Source organism: Drosophila persimilis, unplaced genomic scaffold, assembly GCF_003286085.1.
Source record: "Drosophila persimilis strain 14011-0111.01,24,50 unplaced genomic scaffold, DperRS2 tig00000124-arrow-pilon, whole genome shotgun sequence".
In the NCBI taxonomy this organism is placed as follows: domain Eukaryota; kingdom Metazoa; phylum Arthropoda; class Insecta; order Diptera; family Drosophilidae; genus Drosophila; species Drosophila persimilis.
The window spans coordinates 5,451,353-5,469,139 of NW_020825294.1; the positions used below are offsets into that span (position 1 = coordinate 5,451,353).

Sequence of the window (17,787 nt, forward strand, 5' to 3'; positions counted from 1 at the left end):
CCATTAATCATTATTATTCTGACAAGTGAAACCTTTGGATCGGTTAATCCTTGTGAAGAAAACATAAACAGACGGTAGGATTGGGTGCCAGAGACTCCATGGGGCACTGGAAATGATTGCGCCATCGAGGTGGCAGGAGCTGGAGTTTTGAATAGGTGTATCTCTGGTGTTCGGAAGGTCTCTGCTTAGAGGACTATCATCCCAATAGTAGACAGAGGCATAGATCTGGTTATCTTCCATCGAAATGTAACCCAGGTCTGTGCTTCAAGGTGTGCCACGAATCCTCTAATGCCTAAAAGAAAGCCATCCAAGGGATTCGGAGCAGGATCGGAGGTAGATCCAAGGTCGAGCGTTTACCAACTTTGGAGACTTCCGTGAAACCCTTGAGAGCACCACAAAATCCCCATCGATGTTCTTTTGGGTTATTTTTATGCATTTGATTGATTTACTTGTGAATAAAATCGAATAAAATCATGGCAAAGCCCATGAAATATTCGCATTTTTTCCATGAATTTTCCCTGCTCATTAATCTTCCATCGAATATTAGGTTACAAATGGAATAATAATGCGTATATATAAAATATGTCACAGAAATCGTTCCGCTTTTTTGGCCTGGCTGACAAATGGCAAAGCTGATTGAAGCGACCCCAAAAGTGGTAGAGACAGAGACAGAGAAAGAGAGATGCCTTAAGCCTAGAATTCTAATGACATCCAATAAATCTTTCCGCCACAATTTACATATTGACGCTGTAACGAGTTTCATTGAAAGAGTTGTAGTATTCACAAAAGGTTACCATTTCCATTTCGATAGGGTACCCTTGGGGCACAGTTTACTTTTTTTTGTTAATTAATCAACTTTTGTGCCTTTGGGGGCAGATTCGGCCAACTGGTTGGGGCTCTGTTTAGAGTTTTTGGCCGATAAATTGAAACCAGAACACTCCCCAAAGGCCCCAGCGTTGGTTCCCAGCGATGAAATTCAATAGAGCGTAACCAAATCCTATTTTCAATCAAATTTAATGAAATTTTTGAATGCAATTCTCGCGGCTTTTGTTGCATTTTGACGTCAACTAAGCATTTCATTGGAAAATCCATTCCCGCCCCGTCTCGAGGGAACGCTTTTGGAATATTTATTCAGAGCTCGTTGAATTTTTCAAGCCAAATATTTTGCACATTTTTTTTTTGTTTTTTTTTTTGCTAGACCCTGACGCATTTGCATTAACAATTTATGCCAATTTTCAGTTTGCGTTTTTCGCTCTTTTCGGTGGAGTAATTACTGGGTGGGTTGGGGGTTCTTTTTGGGGTTCTTAAGTGCACAAGAAACATGAAATTTGTAATTTGAAATTGTAATGAAGTTTGGCTGCTCTGTGGCCGTAAAACTTTTCCCCAGTAGCCGAGGAAAATTCTTTATTAGCAGCTGAGGAAAGCGCCAGGGGAATTACTATGCAAATTTACAGAGTTTTAAGTAGAACAGAAATCCGTAAATATATCAAAACTCAAGGTTCAAGATGGTGTTGTTGGTTCTTCGGGTTGCCAGAGGATTTATTCTGTGACCCTGCGAATATATGTTTATCCCAAAACGAGTGTTAGCGACTGTCATATCTTTTTAATAACAGTGTTCTAACTCTTTGATAACAAACTGATAAATATAGATTATAGATCATATGAATTTTCATAAGCACACACCAAAAAATATGTCCATACATATATCATTGAACTTATTGAATTTATTGTGGATTATATTTGCCCAAATCCAAATATTTGTATGAATATTGAATATTTTTATTATTAAAACATATAAAGTTGCGCCATCAAATCCAAGCTAAAATTGACCAAAAAACTAAATACTTTTTGCGTTTTTATCGGAGAGAAATCAAACGGAATTAAAACCAAAATAGCCACCAAAAAATAGCAAACAGAGCATGAGTTTTGAATATGTATTTTTGATTTTGAATACAGAAATTGCAATTAAAATTATTTGCACTGGATGAGGTGCTAAATTTTATAGGTTTTTTTCTGCTGGAAGAAATATGGTACATTTTTACAGATCTTCTGAAGGTCGGGGTGGACGAGGGACGAGGCTTGAAGGCCTAAACAGTCAGATGATGGCCAAAATGTGTTTATAATAAAGTTGAATTTTCTGTATGACCTTTTTATTAAAAAAGAATGCATAAGGGTTCGGTATGTGATCCTTTCCAGGCTCAAACGTTTTCTTTTCAGGACAACCTCTAAGCTGGAAGAGCCTCAACATATTTCGCTCTTAAAATAACTAATAACCAAACTATTTGCAACGCTGTTTCCTTTATTGGAAAGCTTTCGATTCCCATAATCCTAATTAATAGAAATCTCCATTAGCACTAAATCTATTTTGTGTCGCTTTCAATTACAAACAAATTAATTAAATGGCACTTTCATCATTTCATTTGCCCGATTAAGTAGTAACCCTAAACCGTTGTCTGTTTTGCAAATTCAATTCAAATATGTGCCACTTTTGAATTTTTGTGGGTTAGGCTTTGGATATTAATAAGCAATTAGCCAGAAATGACCTCAATACGGATTGGAGCCAGCGGGGAAATTTCCCTGGCCGAAGAGTCCCACGAGCCCAATGACATTTGATGGCATTTTAAGTGCCGGCGAATGAACAGCTGAGTAATGCTCTCTCCCTCTGTTTATTTGTGGTATGCCCTACCCATCATTAACATTATCATCTGTTTCAAATATCGAAGCTGAGTAATGATCTCTCCCTCTGTTTATTTGTGGTATGCCCTACCCATCATTAACATTATCATCTGTTTCAAATATCGAAGTTCCATAAAAAAGAGGCCCTGCCGGAGGGCCACAGAAAAATACCTTCAAAAAAACATAAATTTCTGGGAGCGTGGCAAGCAAATTGACTTCCGTGTGGGAAATTATGGCGTGTGTGGAGTCAAATAAAGTGCGGAACCGACAAACCAATAGACAGCCAAGCCAGACAGAGGTCGAGAGTGGAAAGTGGGAGTGGAAAACCTGGAGAGAATCGAGGGAAACGACTGAAAAAACTGTGGAGCCTGGAGAAATTCAAGGGGCACTGAGCGGCAACTGTACGCACAGGAATCGACGACAAATCATGATTTCTGAGGGCCCATCAACACGGGAAAATACTGTGGAGGGGAGGCAGTGCCACTCGAAGAAGCCCCGTGTCGCTCTCATGTCTCACGTGAGCATTTACGCAATCACCAGACTTAACCCCCTACATGTGTCACTCTCTCTCTCCTTTGACCCCATTCTCCACTCTCCAAAACCATCAATGTTTTGCTTGTTCTCTTGGGAAAGTTGGCAGAGGGTACTATGACTTTTAGCAGAGGTTTGTAAGGCAGGAAATGAAAAAGAAATTACAAGAGTTCAAGTATTACGTAGAACCCCTAGGTACGCCCTAAAAGAAGGTAGTGGAACGATATATTATTTTCTCAGTATTTTAGGGTATCTAAGACTTCGACTTGACCATCTCTACAATGTGTTTCCTGTTCTCATATTGATTTCTTGTTGTTTTCGGGGCTTTGGCAACATTTTTGACTTTTGCTCTCTGCTCAAACACCTTAAATCTCTTGCATGCGATTTTCCTCACATGTTTCGTAATGTCAACAAGAATTTCCCCCTTTCCCTCTCCCTCTCCCACTCCCAGTCGTGTCGTTTTTTACCCCCTCTCAACGACTGTAGTCAATCTCTTGTGTGGCAATCGTCTGAGGATTTTAATTTGTCGCCTGCTCTCATCGGCGTTTTTCAAGGGGTGGAGGGGTGGAGGGTAAAAGGTGGGGGGAAAATGCTTTACAAGTTGGTGAAATTTTCCTGCATTTCTGCTGCTTTTTGTTTCGTTTTTCTCTCGATGATTTTTGATTAATGTTGACTTTTTTTCTCTTCTTTTCTTTCTTTGCTTTTGTCTTGGCCTCTTGGCTGCTTTATAAATTGGATATTAACTAATGAGCTTAAGTGATTTGGTAGCATTTTCTGCTCTTCTTTTTCCCCCTTTTTCCCCCCTTTTCCCCCTTTGTTTGTGTTGTGAAAGCGCCAGAGTTTTGGGGGGAATCGCTGTGTGGGTTCTATGGAAAGGGAAAACTATGCCCTGGATGCTGTGTGTTTGTGTCTTCATTGTGAAAGTCATTCATGGATACAGCCAGTGATTTATCAATGGATTGTGTAATTCATTGATTAAAGAGTTCCTACACTTGGTATTTGCTGGACTTTGGGGAACGTATAATACTATTTTTATTAATCCATTTAAATTATATTATTATTTAATGGAAATCTGTACAACAAATGAGTGACTGCCAATAAAAAGTAGTAGAAAGTAGTCCGAATTTTCATACTTAAGAAATCTGAAGATTACTCCTCCCATAGATGTCTGGAAAATGTATTCTTTTTATGAATTAATTTTGCCTGAAGATCGCGTAAAATTAAGCTGCCACAAAATGCTGTAATCTGATTTTATGGAGGGAAATCTTGAGTTCCTTTAGGCAGCTTTTTCGCAGTTGCTGACTGATAATGAATGATGATATAATGCTCATACAGAAAATGATGGGAATGTCTCACTTTTATTAGATCATAAAATACCAGGGCATACATAAGTACATATTAGAGTCTTGCATTAAGAGGAAACCGAATCAATTCGGTGCCATTCGGTGCCATTCGGGACGCTTCGGTGCGATTCGGTGCTCTTATTCGGTTTTTAGTGATTCGGTATGATCCGAAACTGACTGAACGCGGGATTCGTAGTGTTCTATAGAATTAAAGAGGCATGAATATAGGAGTGATTCTATGAATATTATAGATTCATGCACGGCTCTAATGCTTTCCTATATATAGGGTATTCATTTATTTATTATTTCACCATTAAAATTTGCTATTTACTCAGCGAAAACAAACTTTGGCTTAATCTCTACTTATTTTTTTAAATGTGAGACTCGGTTGGCTTTCAACTTATCTGAAAATGGCTTTAAATACTTATTATTATCTTATCAAACTGTGAATTCCAACTAAAGCCCTCGGCCATTGCACTTGAGAACAATAAATCCACAAAATGATAACCAAAAAGATATAAAAAAAACCCCATTAACCTCCACATATACATATATACATTGGAGTATACCTACCCCAATTCAATTTCACTTGAACACCCACGCTGTGCCGAATAATCCTGTGTCCTATGATACTTCAAAGCGACTGCCGGCCAGCCACTTAGACGCCCATCAGGAAACTCCAACGAAAGAAATAGAATGCTTGGCCTACAAGTCCAGGGCAGGGCAGGGGCAGAGCAGGGCAGGGCACTACATAATGCCTGATATTACAATACACAGGCGTATAACTCAAACTCATGAATCACATGGATTATTTTTAAACGACATCGGCATCAGCAACGGGTCCCATCTATCCGCAGCACTAACTCAACAGAACTTATCCTCAGCCCAAACTCTATTTTTGCCCGGTTCTTTGCTCGCTTCGGCCTGGCCGAAAGAGCAGCAAACATCATCACTATCACATCCCATTCCCATCAAGAGGCGAACAAGCGAAATTAGTTCAAATTCTATATTTAAAAGTAGGACTGCCGGCAAAATGCTGCCTCGGCTGCTGCAGCTCCACTGCTGCTGCTGCTGCCACATTTCCAAACGGAGCGCAACGCGTTGGAAAACACTTGTTTCGGTTTTGGCTTGGGCCCGCTGCCTGCCGGTGGCTGCTGGCTGGCTGCACAATCATCTGGCAACATCGGCAAGGTGAGGCGAGAAGAAAAAACATAAGGTGCGTCCCGCAAGATTTCGTTTTCGGGCTTTTGAAGAAGTTTCGGTAAAATAGGTGTTCTTTTAGTTGAAACTTAAGTGTATTTAAGTTTGGGTGCTCTTAGATTTGAGATTTAAGACTTGGAAGATGATTATTTTGTGGGTTTAATAAGTTTCCTCGAATTCCTTGGATGTTTTTGTAAGGAGTCGAAACTAAAGTTTAGCCCATATATTTAATATACCAAAAAGTTAATAAATAATTTTTTAACGCTTTTGGGAAACAGAAAAACCTTAATTTTCTGTTTTATTAATTTGATATATTTTTATATACATCTTTTAATGTGGAATGAAGCACTATTTTCTGATTTATTCATCTGTTATTTATGTATAATTCGATTACTGTGTATTTTGGAAAGTTTCATGACTTTTATACGTATATTTTATCGTTAATTTGAAGGAGATTATTACAAATATTTATACTACAATATTTATTATAAATAAATTAAAATTTTTATATATATACATATTTTTTTTTAAATGTCAAGCGGCGTATTATTTTAATATCTATGTAAAAAAGGCAAGCAAGCTCCCTCCGACCTATAGTCTATTGTGCGCCCACCCCCGGCTCACTCGCTTGCTCCGCCTCGGTAGCGCTGATATGAGAAAAATATAGGATGGACCACAACGACCTAAAATTCATTTCTCTAGTATAAAAGATACATATATTGTTAATACCACATGATAGCCGATAATTATCCGATAGGAATTTGGACATATCCCAGGTATTCTTTCCCCCCACTAGTTTGGTTCTGTTCTGTATACACTTCCAATAACACGCTTAATCTACCCTCAATCCTCACCCTACCATAGAGCATACCCCATTCGGTTAAGCCAAACCTAAACCAGACCCCCACTATGTTTTCTGTGACTATTCTTGAACACAACCGCATAGGAAAAACCGCGAAAACATTGTTGAAATGTTTACGCTCAGCTTCGTTTCGTACATTGTACAAGAGTGCGGAGACTACGGAGAGTATGGAGAGTGCGGAGAGTATGGAGAGGAAGGAGACTACGGAGACTAGGGGACTACAACCACGAGTAGTAGTCGAAACATGAATAGAAAATACGAGTACTCCAGAGCAGAGTAGGGGGCGCTGAGGCGAAACGGCGCCGGTTGCCAAGGCCCAGAATCAATTAGGTTTTTGCCTTCCTGCTATTGTTGTGCCACATCTATCTTCTTGGAAATCGTGCTGTGTGTTTTTGAAATACCCCCAGACCCCTGGACTTGGGCAAACATTTTCTTGTCAATTAATACATTTATGCATGTTTTTAATGGACAGTTTTTGCGTTTCTTGGGCCTCCTTCGGGAGTTCCAGTCGAGTGCCCAGACAGTCCCCCAAAAGAGTTTTCAGAGCCGAATTTCATTCTGGCTTCTCATTTGAGGGATGTGAAATGGTATAGCAAATATTTCCCTTACAACGAAATGCCATTGTGGTCATCGGGGAATAGCAAATGTTTGCCTGGAGTAGTGCCATCGTCTGGCACCCGACTATTTATAAAGCAATTCTACGGTTGACCGCAATTTCATCGAAATCTCAATTTTTTGAATGTCTACGCTTCTTTTGTTATTGTAACATAAATTCTATCTAATTGGGTTAGACGTGCATTTCGTTTGGAATACATACAAGACCTTGGGGAAAATGTGGAAATTTCAATATTTATGATTGTTTTGTTGTTTATGGAATAATATTTTGTTTTTGGGGGAAACATTGGTGCCACACTGCAGCGATAAGTCTTGTGAGATTTCATGGGATAAAAATCCACAATATATCCAATAATTATGAACCAATATTATGACGAAAGAAGCATTCAAATCTTAAATAAATAGTTGGAAAACTATTTCTAACTTCTAGTTTAATTTCTACCTGCAAAAATTGCTTCACTTTCCTTACCATTCTTTGTCGTAAACATTCGAAACCTTTGCTGAAATATCTCCAGCATGAAATGAAGTTATTTTCTTGCGTTCCATTGATCCACATTCAAGAGAGAGAGAGAGGGCAACAGCAGCCAAGGGAAATTAGAACAGTGCCACTAATGAAAACCGACACGAACCCACCGATAGATCTCCGCCGATCTTTCAGTAGTTTGCTGCCAGTGAAGGTTCCCCCCACATCTAATGATGCCACAGCGAAAAAAAAGAGCAGAAAAGAAAAACATTTACATTTCTTATCGTTCAAGTCACTTCAATTTGCACATTCGTGGCGGGTTTTCCCGACATTGTACGAGCATGTAGTCGGCTCTCTGTGAAGTCTGAATGGAAGATACAGATACTCGTAGCGTGCTGCCTTCTCATTCAACTATTTGCAATGGTTTCCTAACCTCAATGTAAAGTATATCCCACTATGCATAGCCCATATATGACTTAATGTAGGGGGAAAAGTGTGGCAAAGACGGTATCGAGCAGGTTGTCCCAGGCAGCATGCCCATCTATGTGACGGAGTCAATACACTCGGGAGTTGTCTCCGTCTTTGTTTCACTGCCAGAGACAGAGTCGCAACAGCTGCTCAATGCATTTGGAGCTTTTAGAGGAATGTTTATGAAGCTGATCAAATATATATTCTATGTACTTAAGAACAAAGGAATGCTAGTTGTTCTGTTTCGTAATCAATTTGAGGGCAGCATAGGTATTATCGGGTGATTAGTTCCACTCATAGTTTAGACATTTCTTTCTTAATCATCAAAGTATTCATTTATTTATCATCCTAATCCTATCCATTTTGTGTGGTCTTTGCTTTGTTTTATTCAAAGCTGAGATCGTAATCTTTTTTTGCATCCAAATCTGGAAAGAGCTTGCTTCATTAGTCCAAAATGGGTATGATATTTAACGTTTAGGAAAGCGACAAAACCTATTAGAGAGTTTGCCTGGCGGATCTAATGGGACTCGCGAATTCTTTATTGTGACATCAGCCGCGGGATTTTTGTAGATTTTCTAACAACAAATAATACTTGTAATTTGCCAAAAACTGTGGCGGTAAATCTTTAATTTTATAGCCCAAAAATACCCCCAAGAAACCTCTTACGGCCCCAAGTGAGATCTATAAAATGTATGGTACACCTTTATTGTATTCCCATGAATCCCAAACCCATCTCTACCACTAAAGACCATCTCTGTGCACTTTAAAACCACTCAAACCTCACGCTGACTTTCATTCGAGTTAGAGTATGTGTGGGGGGGGGACGGGTGTTCTCGTTATTGTTACCATTTCATGGCGATGGCCCGGGCCTGACATCAAATGCTGCTAATGTTCATTAATAACTCATGCGTTAAACAAAAGCCCGTTCCCCTGGTTCCCCTGGTTCCCCTGGTTCCCTGGTGAGGGGCCTGTTGTACGGTCTGGGGATCTGGTTGGAACAACACTGGAAGTGGTTCGTCTGGTTATGTTGTCACCAAAGGCAATTCGAATACGCTTTATGGCAAATACGAGTGTACTGTGCACCAAAATTCGATGTGAAAAGCAACCAAGAATCGCTCCCTCTTCCTCTCTCTCTGTTTCTTTTCATTGTTTTATATCTTTATTAGAGAGAGAGCAATTAGGTCTGAATTAATATAAAAAAGGTCACCTAGAAACTTTGTACTTGTTTTTTGCAAGAACAAAAGAATTGATTAATGTGAATTTTCACAAGTTTTTGTATGCAAGAAATCGCATAATGAACTCATTGTGCCGCTCGGTCGGTCCGTCGGTCCGTCGCTCGTTCTGCAAAGGAAGTGAACAATTTAATTATTCTACATTCTGTTCGCCGGAACGGAGCACATTTTTTGAGGTTAAGAGGCCAAAACTCTGAGGCAAAAGTGCAATCATACCGATTAAAGACAATTGCCGAGTGGCCGAGCGAAAGTACGAGCTCTGCGGAAGGCATCACGATAAATAATCTTTCAATATGAAAGCAAACTTCAAAGGCACTCACAAATTGCAATTGCAATGGGAATTTAGCTCTGGGTGTGCTTGAATATCGAGCGGGAATGTTATAGTCGCCTATAGAGATACCCATTACAACAAAAGTATCTAGAGAATTCCTTTAGAATGAGAAGAGAACAGCTGATAATGCCACAAAAGATGCTTGTGATTACAACGAGCTGGTATTCTGCAATCTGTTTGTTGTAATTGTTCTATGGATATGGTATACTACGGGGTAAACCTCCGGCTCACTCGCTTCGCGCGGGCGTCAACCCCCGGCACACTCCCTTCGCTTGTTCGTCTCTTCGGCTCCTCTTTTTTCTGTATCAATAATTCTATGACTCTTTCCTCAGTGGTAGATAATGGTACTGTTTCCATGCCCTTAAAATCTTTTAGAATCTCTTCCTTCATTCACAAAAACAATATACCCCTGTACTCCCCCCAGTAATGGGTAACAAAAATCTCAATTAAATGAAGGCGAAACCCATCGAGGGAGTAGCAGATCCATCAAATGTTTGGTTTTCATTTCTGCAGCGACAAATCATAATGCAAACTCTGCTCGAATGGTGCCTCACCATCCAACCTCCATCCATCCTCCATCCATCCTCCATCCATCCTCGTCCACTCGTCTCTGCCCGAGTATCTGCATACAAAGCAAAAGCAGTATGCAAACACAACTTCAACTGCAATTAAGTTTAATGGAAGCTCATTAAGAGTACGAATTGTTTCAGCGCAGAATGCAGCCTCGGATGGCGGGAGTAGAGGCTGGGGAGATGGCAAACAATTGCATAATACATAGCACACACAGACATGAGAGGGAGAGTGGGGAGTGCAGAGAAGCTGTGTGTAGATGGGGCTCCAAACATAACGCTAAATTATTGAGGAAGCTACAATTGAAGTTGGCTTGCAACAGCGAGGAAGTCGCTTAATTGCTTCACCAATTTCTTGTGCTCTTTCAACCATCCAATGGTACAGCCAAAGGCCAAAGATCAATTGAATGCCTGGCCAAATGCCATCAAAATGTAGAGGACTCTATGGGACTCAATTGTCGGATATTTTTATGGATTTTGTTAGTTATTGTCCTTGGTTAAAATGCAGCCAGTGGCACAGCAAAAAAATGCTCAGGATTGTAGGAAAAATTGGTATATTACAAGGGAAACAGTGGTGATAAGGATAGGCTGTAGTTGGGGAAATGCAGGTATTTCTTAAAGGCTTTAATGCTACGCCAAATGCCTGTTCTTGAAGATCTACCTTAACATTAGATCTAGCATTTGTAGATCTACAAAATATGTTAAAATAAGCTAGGTCTTGGCTTTCCTCCTTCAATTGCCAGCACTTGTATTCTTCTAATCAAAAGATAATGTCTACATTCTCTTAGCCAAGGGATTTGAGGGTTTCCTTCATCTAAATTCCGTATTCCAAATGTTCTTCAACCAAAAAGATTGCCTACATTAATCTAACCAAAGGTTTTAGAACGAAAAACAGCTCCAAACGAATTCCAATCGTAGTAAACTTTCCTCCCATATGTTAATGCTTGATTGATTATCCGAATATACATTTTATATATATTGATATATATTTTCTATAAATATACAACAAGTCAAAATGAGACTCCGCGAACTGAACGTGTCCCTCACGAACGGCAACGGGAGCACTATGTCGCGCTCTGCTCTAATGAGCTGGGTCAGCTGCCTGTTGAAGGTGAAGTACACGGAAGTCGGGGAGATGGTCACCGGTGAGACACCCCCCAGAGACACCCCATGGTCTTCCTACTTGATCGGGCTTTGGCTCTTCCCTAGGAGTGCCGTACTGCCAGATGATGGCACACATGTTCCCTGGCTGCATCGATATGCGACGCTTGAAGGTGTCTCAGTACCTCGACTCAGATGAATGCATCCACAATCTGGTATTGTTGCAGGACGCCTTCAGGCGCTTGGGGATCGATAAGGCAGTGCCCATCGAGAGTATTGCCAGGAACAGCTTTAAGGCAAGCCTGGAATTCCTGCAGTGGTTCAAAAAGTTTTACGATAAATCATATAGCATTGAATGGGAGGACCCAATGGGCGGACAGATATTAAGGTAAATTTTGGTGGGTTTGCATTCAAAAAATCGCCATTTGAATAGGACACCGACACCGACACCCCATCATCCACTGCTCACAGAACAGGCACGTTAGGGACTTGATTTCTTTTTTAAATTAAAGTTTATTGAATGAAGGGAAAGATCTAGTGCTAGTGCTCAAAGTTTTTCAAAATAATATGCGCAAAAACACAGCAAAGTTTTAACGATGATGGGCAGTGCCTTTCCCCTAAACAAAAGCATAGAATGGGAATATTAGAGAAGCTATTGGTGGAAAGATAGAGACGTGAATGTCTGTAGAATGAATATAATGAAAGGTACTTATTGTCTTTATTCTGTTTGTAAGAATAATTCGATTGCAATCCATGCTTAAATTTCCTTCGAAATAGCTGCTACAAATACTTCAATATTATTTTAAAATAAACTGAAAAGTTTTCGTTCCCCCTAATGTCACAGACTTTGTCTTATATTTTGCTATAACTACTTAAAAAATAAAAAATAAATCAGACATCCTTGGAAGAAGGAAAATGCTTGCACTACTGTCAAGGGTTGGCTTTTCGTGTCAATCATCCCATACGATGGATATATCGTTGAAAGGGTAAGCGGAAAGAGATCTGATGACAAATGGTGTTGCCGCCCAAGGAATTACCTCAAACGACAGGTTGGGGGTATGATGGGGTAGGGTAGGGTCTGAAATGTGCGACATGCACCCCTTAGAGGGCGAGCCATAACAGGGGTGGGCTGTCTGTTGCATTTTGTATGCCCTTTTTTTGAAGAGGGGTATATCTGATGAGCTACTAAGGGAGATTTCCAGCAGAAAAGAGCTTCCCAGATACTTTTTTGCATTGCCTATAGATCTGAGACAGTATCAGCATTAAATTGCACAGTAATTGATAATTCTGACTGCCTGAAATATAACCAAAAAGGATCCAACATAATTCTCTTAAATAACCAACATTTCGCGTACTCAAAGGGTATCCAAGGGCTTCCCGTATGACTTCTGACTGTCACCCCTCTCGGTTTCTCGACATTTGCATTTCATTAATAATGCATTTTAATTACAATTGCAACAGTTGCTCGGTGGCTCCTTGGTTTGTACTTTGTCTGTGGTCTCTGGATCGATGGGTATATGTGGGGTATGGGTTTGATATAATAAATATTTATAACAACATCACAAGACGACGCATTGCTGTGCGGTGTGCGATGTGCTATTTAAAATGTACAATTTGTTTATAAAGTCTGTCTATCTTCGCCTCCCCTTCCAACTTTCTCCCCCTCTCTGGCTGCTTAATCGATTCTTTCGCTCAATTTCCGCACAATGTTTAACGCTTCAGTGGACTGTGCAGCGTGTCGATGGGTTTCGTTTTTATACCCTTTGCATAATTAAATCTACATATTTACCCATCCATTCCATACCATCCCATCCCGTCCCCTCCCGCCTGGCTGTACTCTGTTTCCCCCTGGAACTGGGTTTAGATAATGTCTAAAACTTATTTATTCATTACTTGCATCGCCTCGCATCGCCTCGCACTTGTTACCTGCATTTTCTGTACTCGTTTTTTGTTAGTTTGCGGAAGTTTTCGATTTTCTTTGGATGCCGGCTGGCGCTGGGGCTGGGGCTGGGGCTTGGCTGGCGGCTCGCTTAGGCCTGGTCAAGGCGGCGCCTTAAATGGCACAAACTGGTGACACAGAAAGCAAACCTTGGCAGTGAAAATATTGCCAAACGGTAGCCTGGGCCTGGCTATAAACAATCATTGTTTTTGCAGCAAACATCTAATGTCTTGGCATAGTTTTTTCCGCAGAGAAATTGATTTTCCGTGTCTTACTTTTTTTCCTCTTTCCGTTTGCTGCCTTTTCAAGTCTGCCGACCAAAGATTGTATTAAATATTCATTAAATGTTGTTGATTTAACAGCAGCAGAGGTTGGGCCCCTGTTAGTTCTTGGATAACATTTATTTTTGCAAACAAAAGCAAAAACATTTACCTATTTAGTAATTGTTTGCTTTTTCATGTACACAAAGGTAGCTCTGCTCTGCCAAAAAAAAAACTGAAAGTAATGGTCATGAGAAATACTTCAGGTCTTACCCATTAGGGGCCACCCGGAACTGATTATAAAACGATGGCGGTTTTCATTTTAAGGGACACTACAAAAACCTATAGAATTTTCACAGGTGACACGTTTTAGGTGCTTCAAAATGGAGGTCTGCTTGGAGGTCCAACTTTCTTCTTTATTTAACAAAAATATTTATGGCGATATCTTTCACCAGTTTGTGGCTAAAATTCTTTGAGTTGCATAATTTCCTAGTCTGTATAGAATTCCCATTGGTGCTTAATGGGTTAAGAGAGTGTATGGATATAATACTGAAATAAATTAATTATAGTTTGGTAGTAGAAAACTGCAAAAATTTAATATAAATTTTAGATAGAATCTGCAGAGAATATTTTAATTTTTATTGGAAGTTTGCAGCGACAAAAAAGGAATTAGTTCGGACTCTAGTATATTATTATTTATTCAAATAAATCTGTTGGCCCGACTGAATACAGTTCAAACGAATAGGTCTATAAATCACAGACACGTTGTTGAATGCCACTAAAAAAGATTGTCAAAATTCGTGGGTAATAAATGGCTATTTCAATATTAATTGCACAGCTCTTTTAAAGTGTTTGAATATGAGTATAAATACATATAAATACTTGGGTTTCATGTACTCGATTTTCGGGCTATAAAAATATTCTAACTCTCGAAAAACATTATAAACAAACATTATAGACGACTCGTAGTAGCTATTTTCTGTCTGTGTGTGTTTTTTAATGCTGTAACTGTTACGCAGCAAGTTTTTCCAACAAATAATTACAAAATGAATTAAAACTTCTGTGGGACTCTACCATTCCCAACGGAACTTATTTTTCCCCTGATAAAATTATCTTTGGCGTTGCTAGTTTTTCTGCGGCAGCCACTTAAAGTTGACATATTTTGCAATCTTGTTTCGAGTCCAACCAACCAACCATCCAGCCAGCCAGCCAACCAGCCACCGACAATCCTTTCAGTTGTGTGCACGCATTAACAACTTGATTTAATTGCATTTAATTATGCTCCAAGAAATTCAATTAACTGTCGCAGTGGCAGCGACGCAGACCAAACTCGGAGGAAACCCATAAATACATAAATCAAAAAAAATACAAACAAAATTATGAAAAATTTTCTTTTGGCTACTGGTTGACAAGTGCAACTGCAAAGCGACAAAACTACATTTTTATTTTGTAGTACCCGCAGGATGAGCGAATAAAAATTATGGTTTTGTTGCTGCTGTCCAGCGGAAACGCAGTTGGCAATGCTAATTCCTTTTTTTCTTTGTGGCATTTCCTGCTGAACATTTTCTGCAAATTTTTCTCTCTCGCTCTCCTTTTCTCTGTTTTGTGATGTTTTCAATTAGCGAGCTGTCGGCGGAAGTCGCTGGTAAAAAATTCCAAAAGAAAAATAGTTGTACAACGGCGATGAAAAGGAAATTTCACCCACTTAACGGAAAAGGTGGTGCAATAAATTTCGGCGAGTTTTTTTCTCCAATTGATTTGGCGATTTTCACCTGTTTTTTCTTTTGTTTTGTGATTGCTTTGCGACGCGTGAAGAATTTTTTTTTTTTACCATAATTTCACAGCTTTGTGGCTTTTCAAGTGGCGACGCAAGTCAGAGTTGTTGGAATGGCCAGAGAAAATGCTTGGAGAAAGAGGGAAAAACCTACGGTCCATCAAATAAGAGAACCTTTTTTGTATGGCCAACGGAATTAATTGTTTATGATTTTATAAGTTGGCAATTGTGCTGCCTTAGGGGGAAATTTATTGTTAAATAATGACTTTCAAAGATAATACACCAAATACGTGGTTATATCCCCTTAAATCTCTGAAAATTACATATTTTTAACAGATATTATGTTCTCTTTCTCTTTACAGGGGACACTCGTATAGCAAGGATAGCCACAAGCCCTTGCAGACTGATTTGCGTTTGTTGTGCAACGGTGATGCCACTGCCACTGCCACACAGGCAGCAGCGCCCGTGTCTGGAAGCGGCTTCCCAAAGCCATTGGCAAAAACTCCACTGCGTAAGTAGTAATTTTGTTTAAACTTGAAAAGAGTCAAGATATAAACCAAAGATAAGCCTAGAAGGTTTAAAAACTTTTACTGCGATCAGAATTTACTCTGCTCTCTGTCTACGTGCTTCTAGCAGTGTTTACACAATGCTAGGGCAATGTGGCGGGACAGTAAGACAGTAAGTGATTCAGAGACAGTTTTATGATCCCTAATCGCTCTTTATAATAGCTCTTATGACAGTCTGATAGAGTGTGAATGCGAGCAATGAATGGCGAAGCCGATGACGATTTCCAGTCTGGAACTGGCTCTTTCTGCAGTTTGTGTCATCCTCTGTGATTAATAGGGTAGGTTATTGGTAGAGGTGTTCCCTATGAGAAAGCCAGAGATATCCCCTCTGCGAATTCAGCATTCAGCCTCTGATCGTTTGGGACATGCAAAATATCTACATTAACATGTAGTAATTAATGTAGACTGCTAAAGGCGGCGCCAACTTCTTTTAACCAAAATTTGGGACACAATTTTTGGGGCAATAATTTCATTATTTCAATTGATCGGAAAATTGACATAGATCAGGAATAGGTGTGAAGTAGGGGGTGAGAGACCTCCCGAAATGGCAATCCCTTATGCATTATACATGCATTTTACAAGAAATAGACATGCATCTTACACGACTTCTACTTCTACATACTAAAAGTATGCAACACATTTTCAATTCTGCATGATCTCTGCTTCAAGCAGTTCAAAATCTTGTCAAAGCAGTGCACATCAGTGTCAAACAGTTACCATAAGCAGTTTTTGTTGCTGCAACATGTGCTTTGGCGCCTCTAAGAGACACAACGGAACTTGCTCTCGCCTCGACACAAACTTGGCTTCGAGCAGAAATAACTTTAAAGCCGCTAAGTAGAATGCCCAAAGTTTTAAGCCGTGAACCGGCTTTTCCCTACCAACCAGCAGCTGGTTGTTAAGAGCATACCCCGCTCCCACCATTGTGGCATGCTTGGGAGCGAGCTTTGTGGGATCTGTGTGCTTGTGGTGTACAAATGTATCTGGAATCGATAAAACGGCATTTGCCTGCACTCTTGTGTGCTGTCGTCTCTTCAGTCCGCTGCCGGTATTTCTCTCGTTTACACGGGCTCCGTCTCCGTGTCTCCGTTTCGCCGTGTCGCGGTGTCTCTTGTGTCTCGTTTTTTTCGTGTGTTTCTGGTGTCGGCGTGTTCTCCGTGATATTGATTAGATCGCGCTTTCGTGATCGACGGGGCAAATAATTACCAAAATTGGTCATGAAATAAGGCCGTCTCGTTCCCCGTCAAAGTGTGTGGTTGTGTGCCAGTGTGTGATCAAAAATCAATCAAAATTTACTCCGAAACTTAATTTCAGGTTCAAATGTGAATACGTATGAATCATCATTCACGGGTTTTATTCAAACCGATTCAATGGACTGCCTTGCCTCTTTCACCCCTATTTGTGCAAAAAAAAACTTCTTCTTACCAAAAAAGGGGCATAGGGGATGGGGAAACAGGTTTTCCGCGCTTCCATAGCTCGGTTTTCCATAGAATGCCGGTTTGTTTTCGTTTTCAAAAAGGTTGCACAAATGTTTTCAACTGAAACAAAAGCATCGTCTGGTCCGGTCTGGTCTGGTCTCTGGCATTTCAAGAGGCCGGCAAACATTTTGACCACCAGACGGAACCACTGAAAAATAAAACCCCAACCAACCACCAACCAACCAGCCCTTCGAGTGCATTCCGTTTTTCGCTCTTGACGTCATTTTTTTGGTATTCAAATATCGGTTTACTTTCGAGGGACATTTTCCACCCTGGAAGTCCCTCACTTTTGAGTCGATCTATCTGAAACGATGTATATTCAGGGGTATCTAAACCTTTCCCCCTCTGTACTTCGATTATGTTGTTGTTGTTGACATTGGCC

At 40.1% G+C, this 17,787-nt stretch overlaps 2 protein-coding genes across 4 annotated transcripts in view; both read left to right on the plus strand.

Annotated features, from left to right (window-relative positions):
- LOC6593307 (filamin A-interacting protein 1-like) overlaps nucleotides 1–17,787 on the plus strand; it is a 100,618-nt gene that overhangs the window by 38,422 nt on the left and 44,409 nt on the right. For 2 of the 3 annotated variants that reach the window (XM_026987188.1, XM_026987187.1), the window contains exon 3: nucleotides 15,727–15,875. In XM_026987188.1, coding sequence (XP_026842989.1) covers nucleotides 15,727–15,875 — 149 coding nt within the window. Of the gene's footprint in view, nucleotides 1–12,332; nucleotides 12,378–15,726; nucleotides 15,876–17,787 lie in introns of those variants that run through there. The other variant, XM_026987190.1, reaches the window with a different exon arrangement.
- On the plus strand, nucleotides 11,353–12,119 carry LOC113565387 (microtubule-associated protein RP/EB family member 2-like). The gene is made up of 2 exons (XM_026987194.1): nucleotides 11,353–11,435; nucleotides 11,500–12,119. Exons 1-2 carry the CDS (start codon nucleotides 11,357–11,359, stop codon nucleotides 11,781–11,783), a joined length of 363 nt encoding a protein of 120 aa, XP_026842995.1. The 5' UTR covers nucleotides 11,353–11,356; the 3' UTR covers nucleotides 11,784–12,119.

Coding starts and splice junctions, on each gene's coding strand:
- LOC113565387 (XM_026987194.1), top strand. CDS start 11,357: ATGTCGCGCTCTGCTCTAATGAGCTGGGTCAGCTGCCTGTTGAAGGTG. Junction 11,436..11,499: donor AGTCGGGGAGATGGTCACCG/GTGAGACACCCC, acceptor GCTCTTCCCTAG/GAGTGCCGTACTGCCAGATG.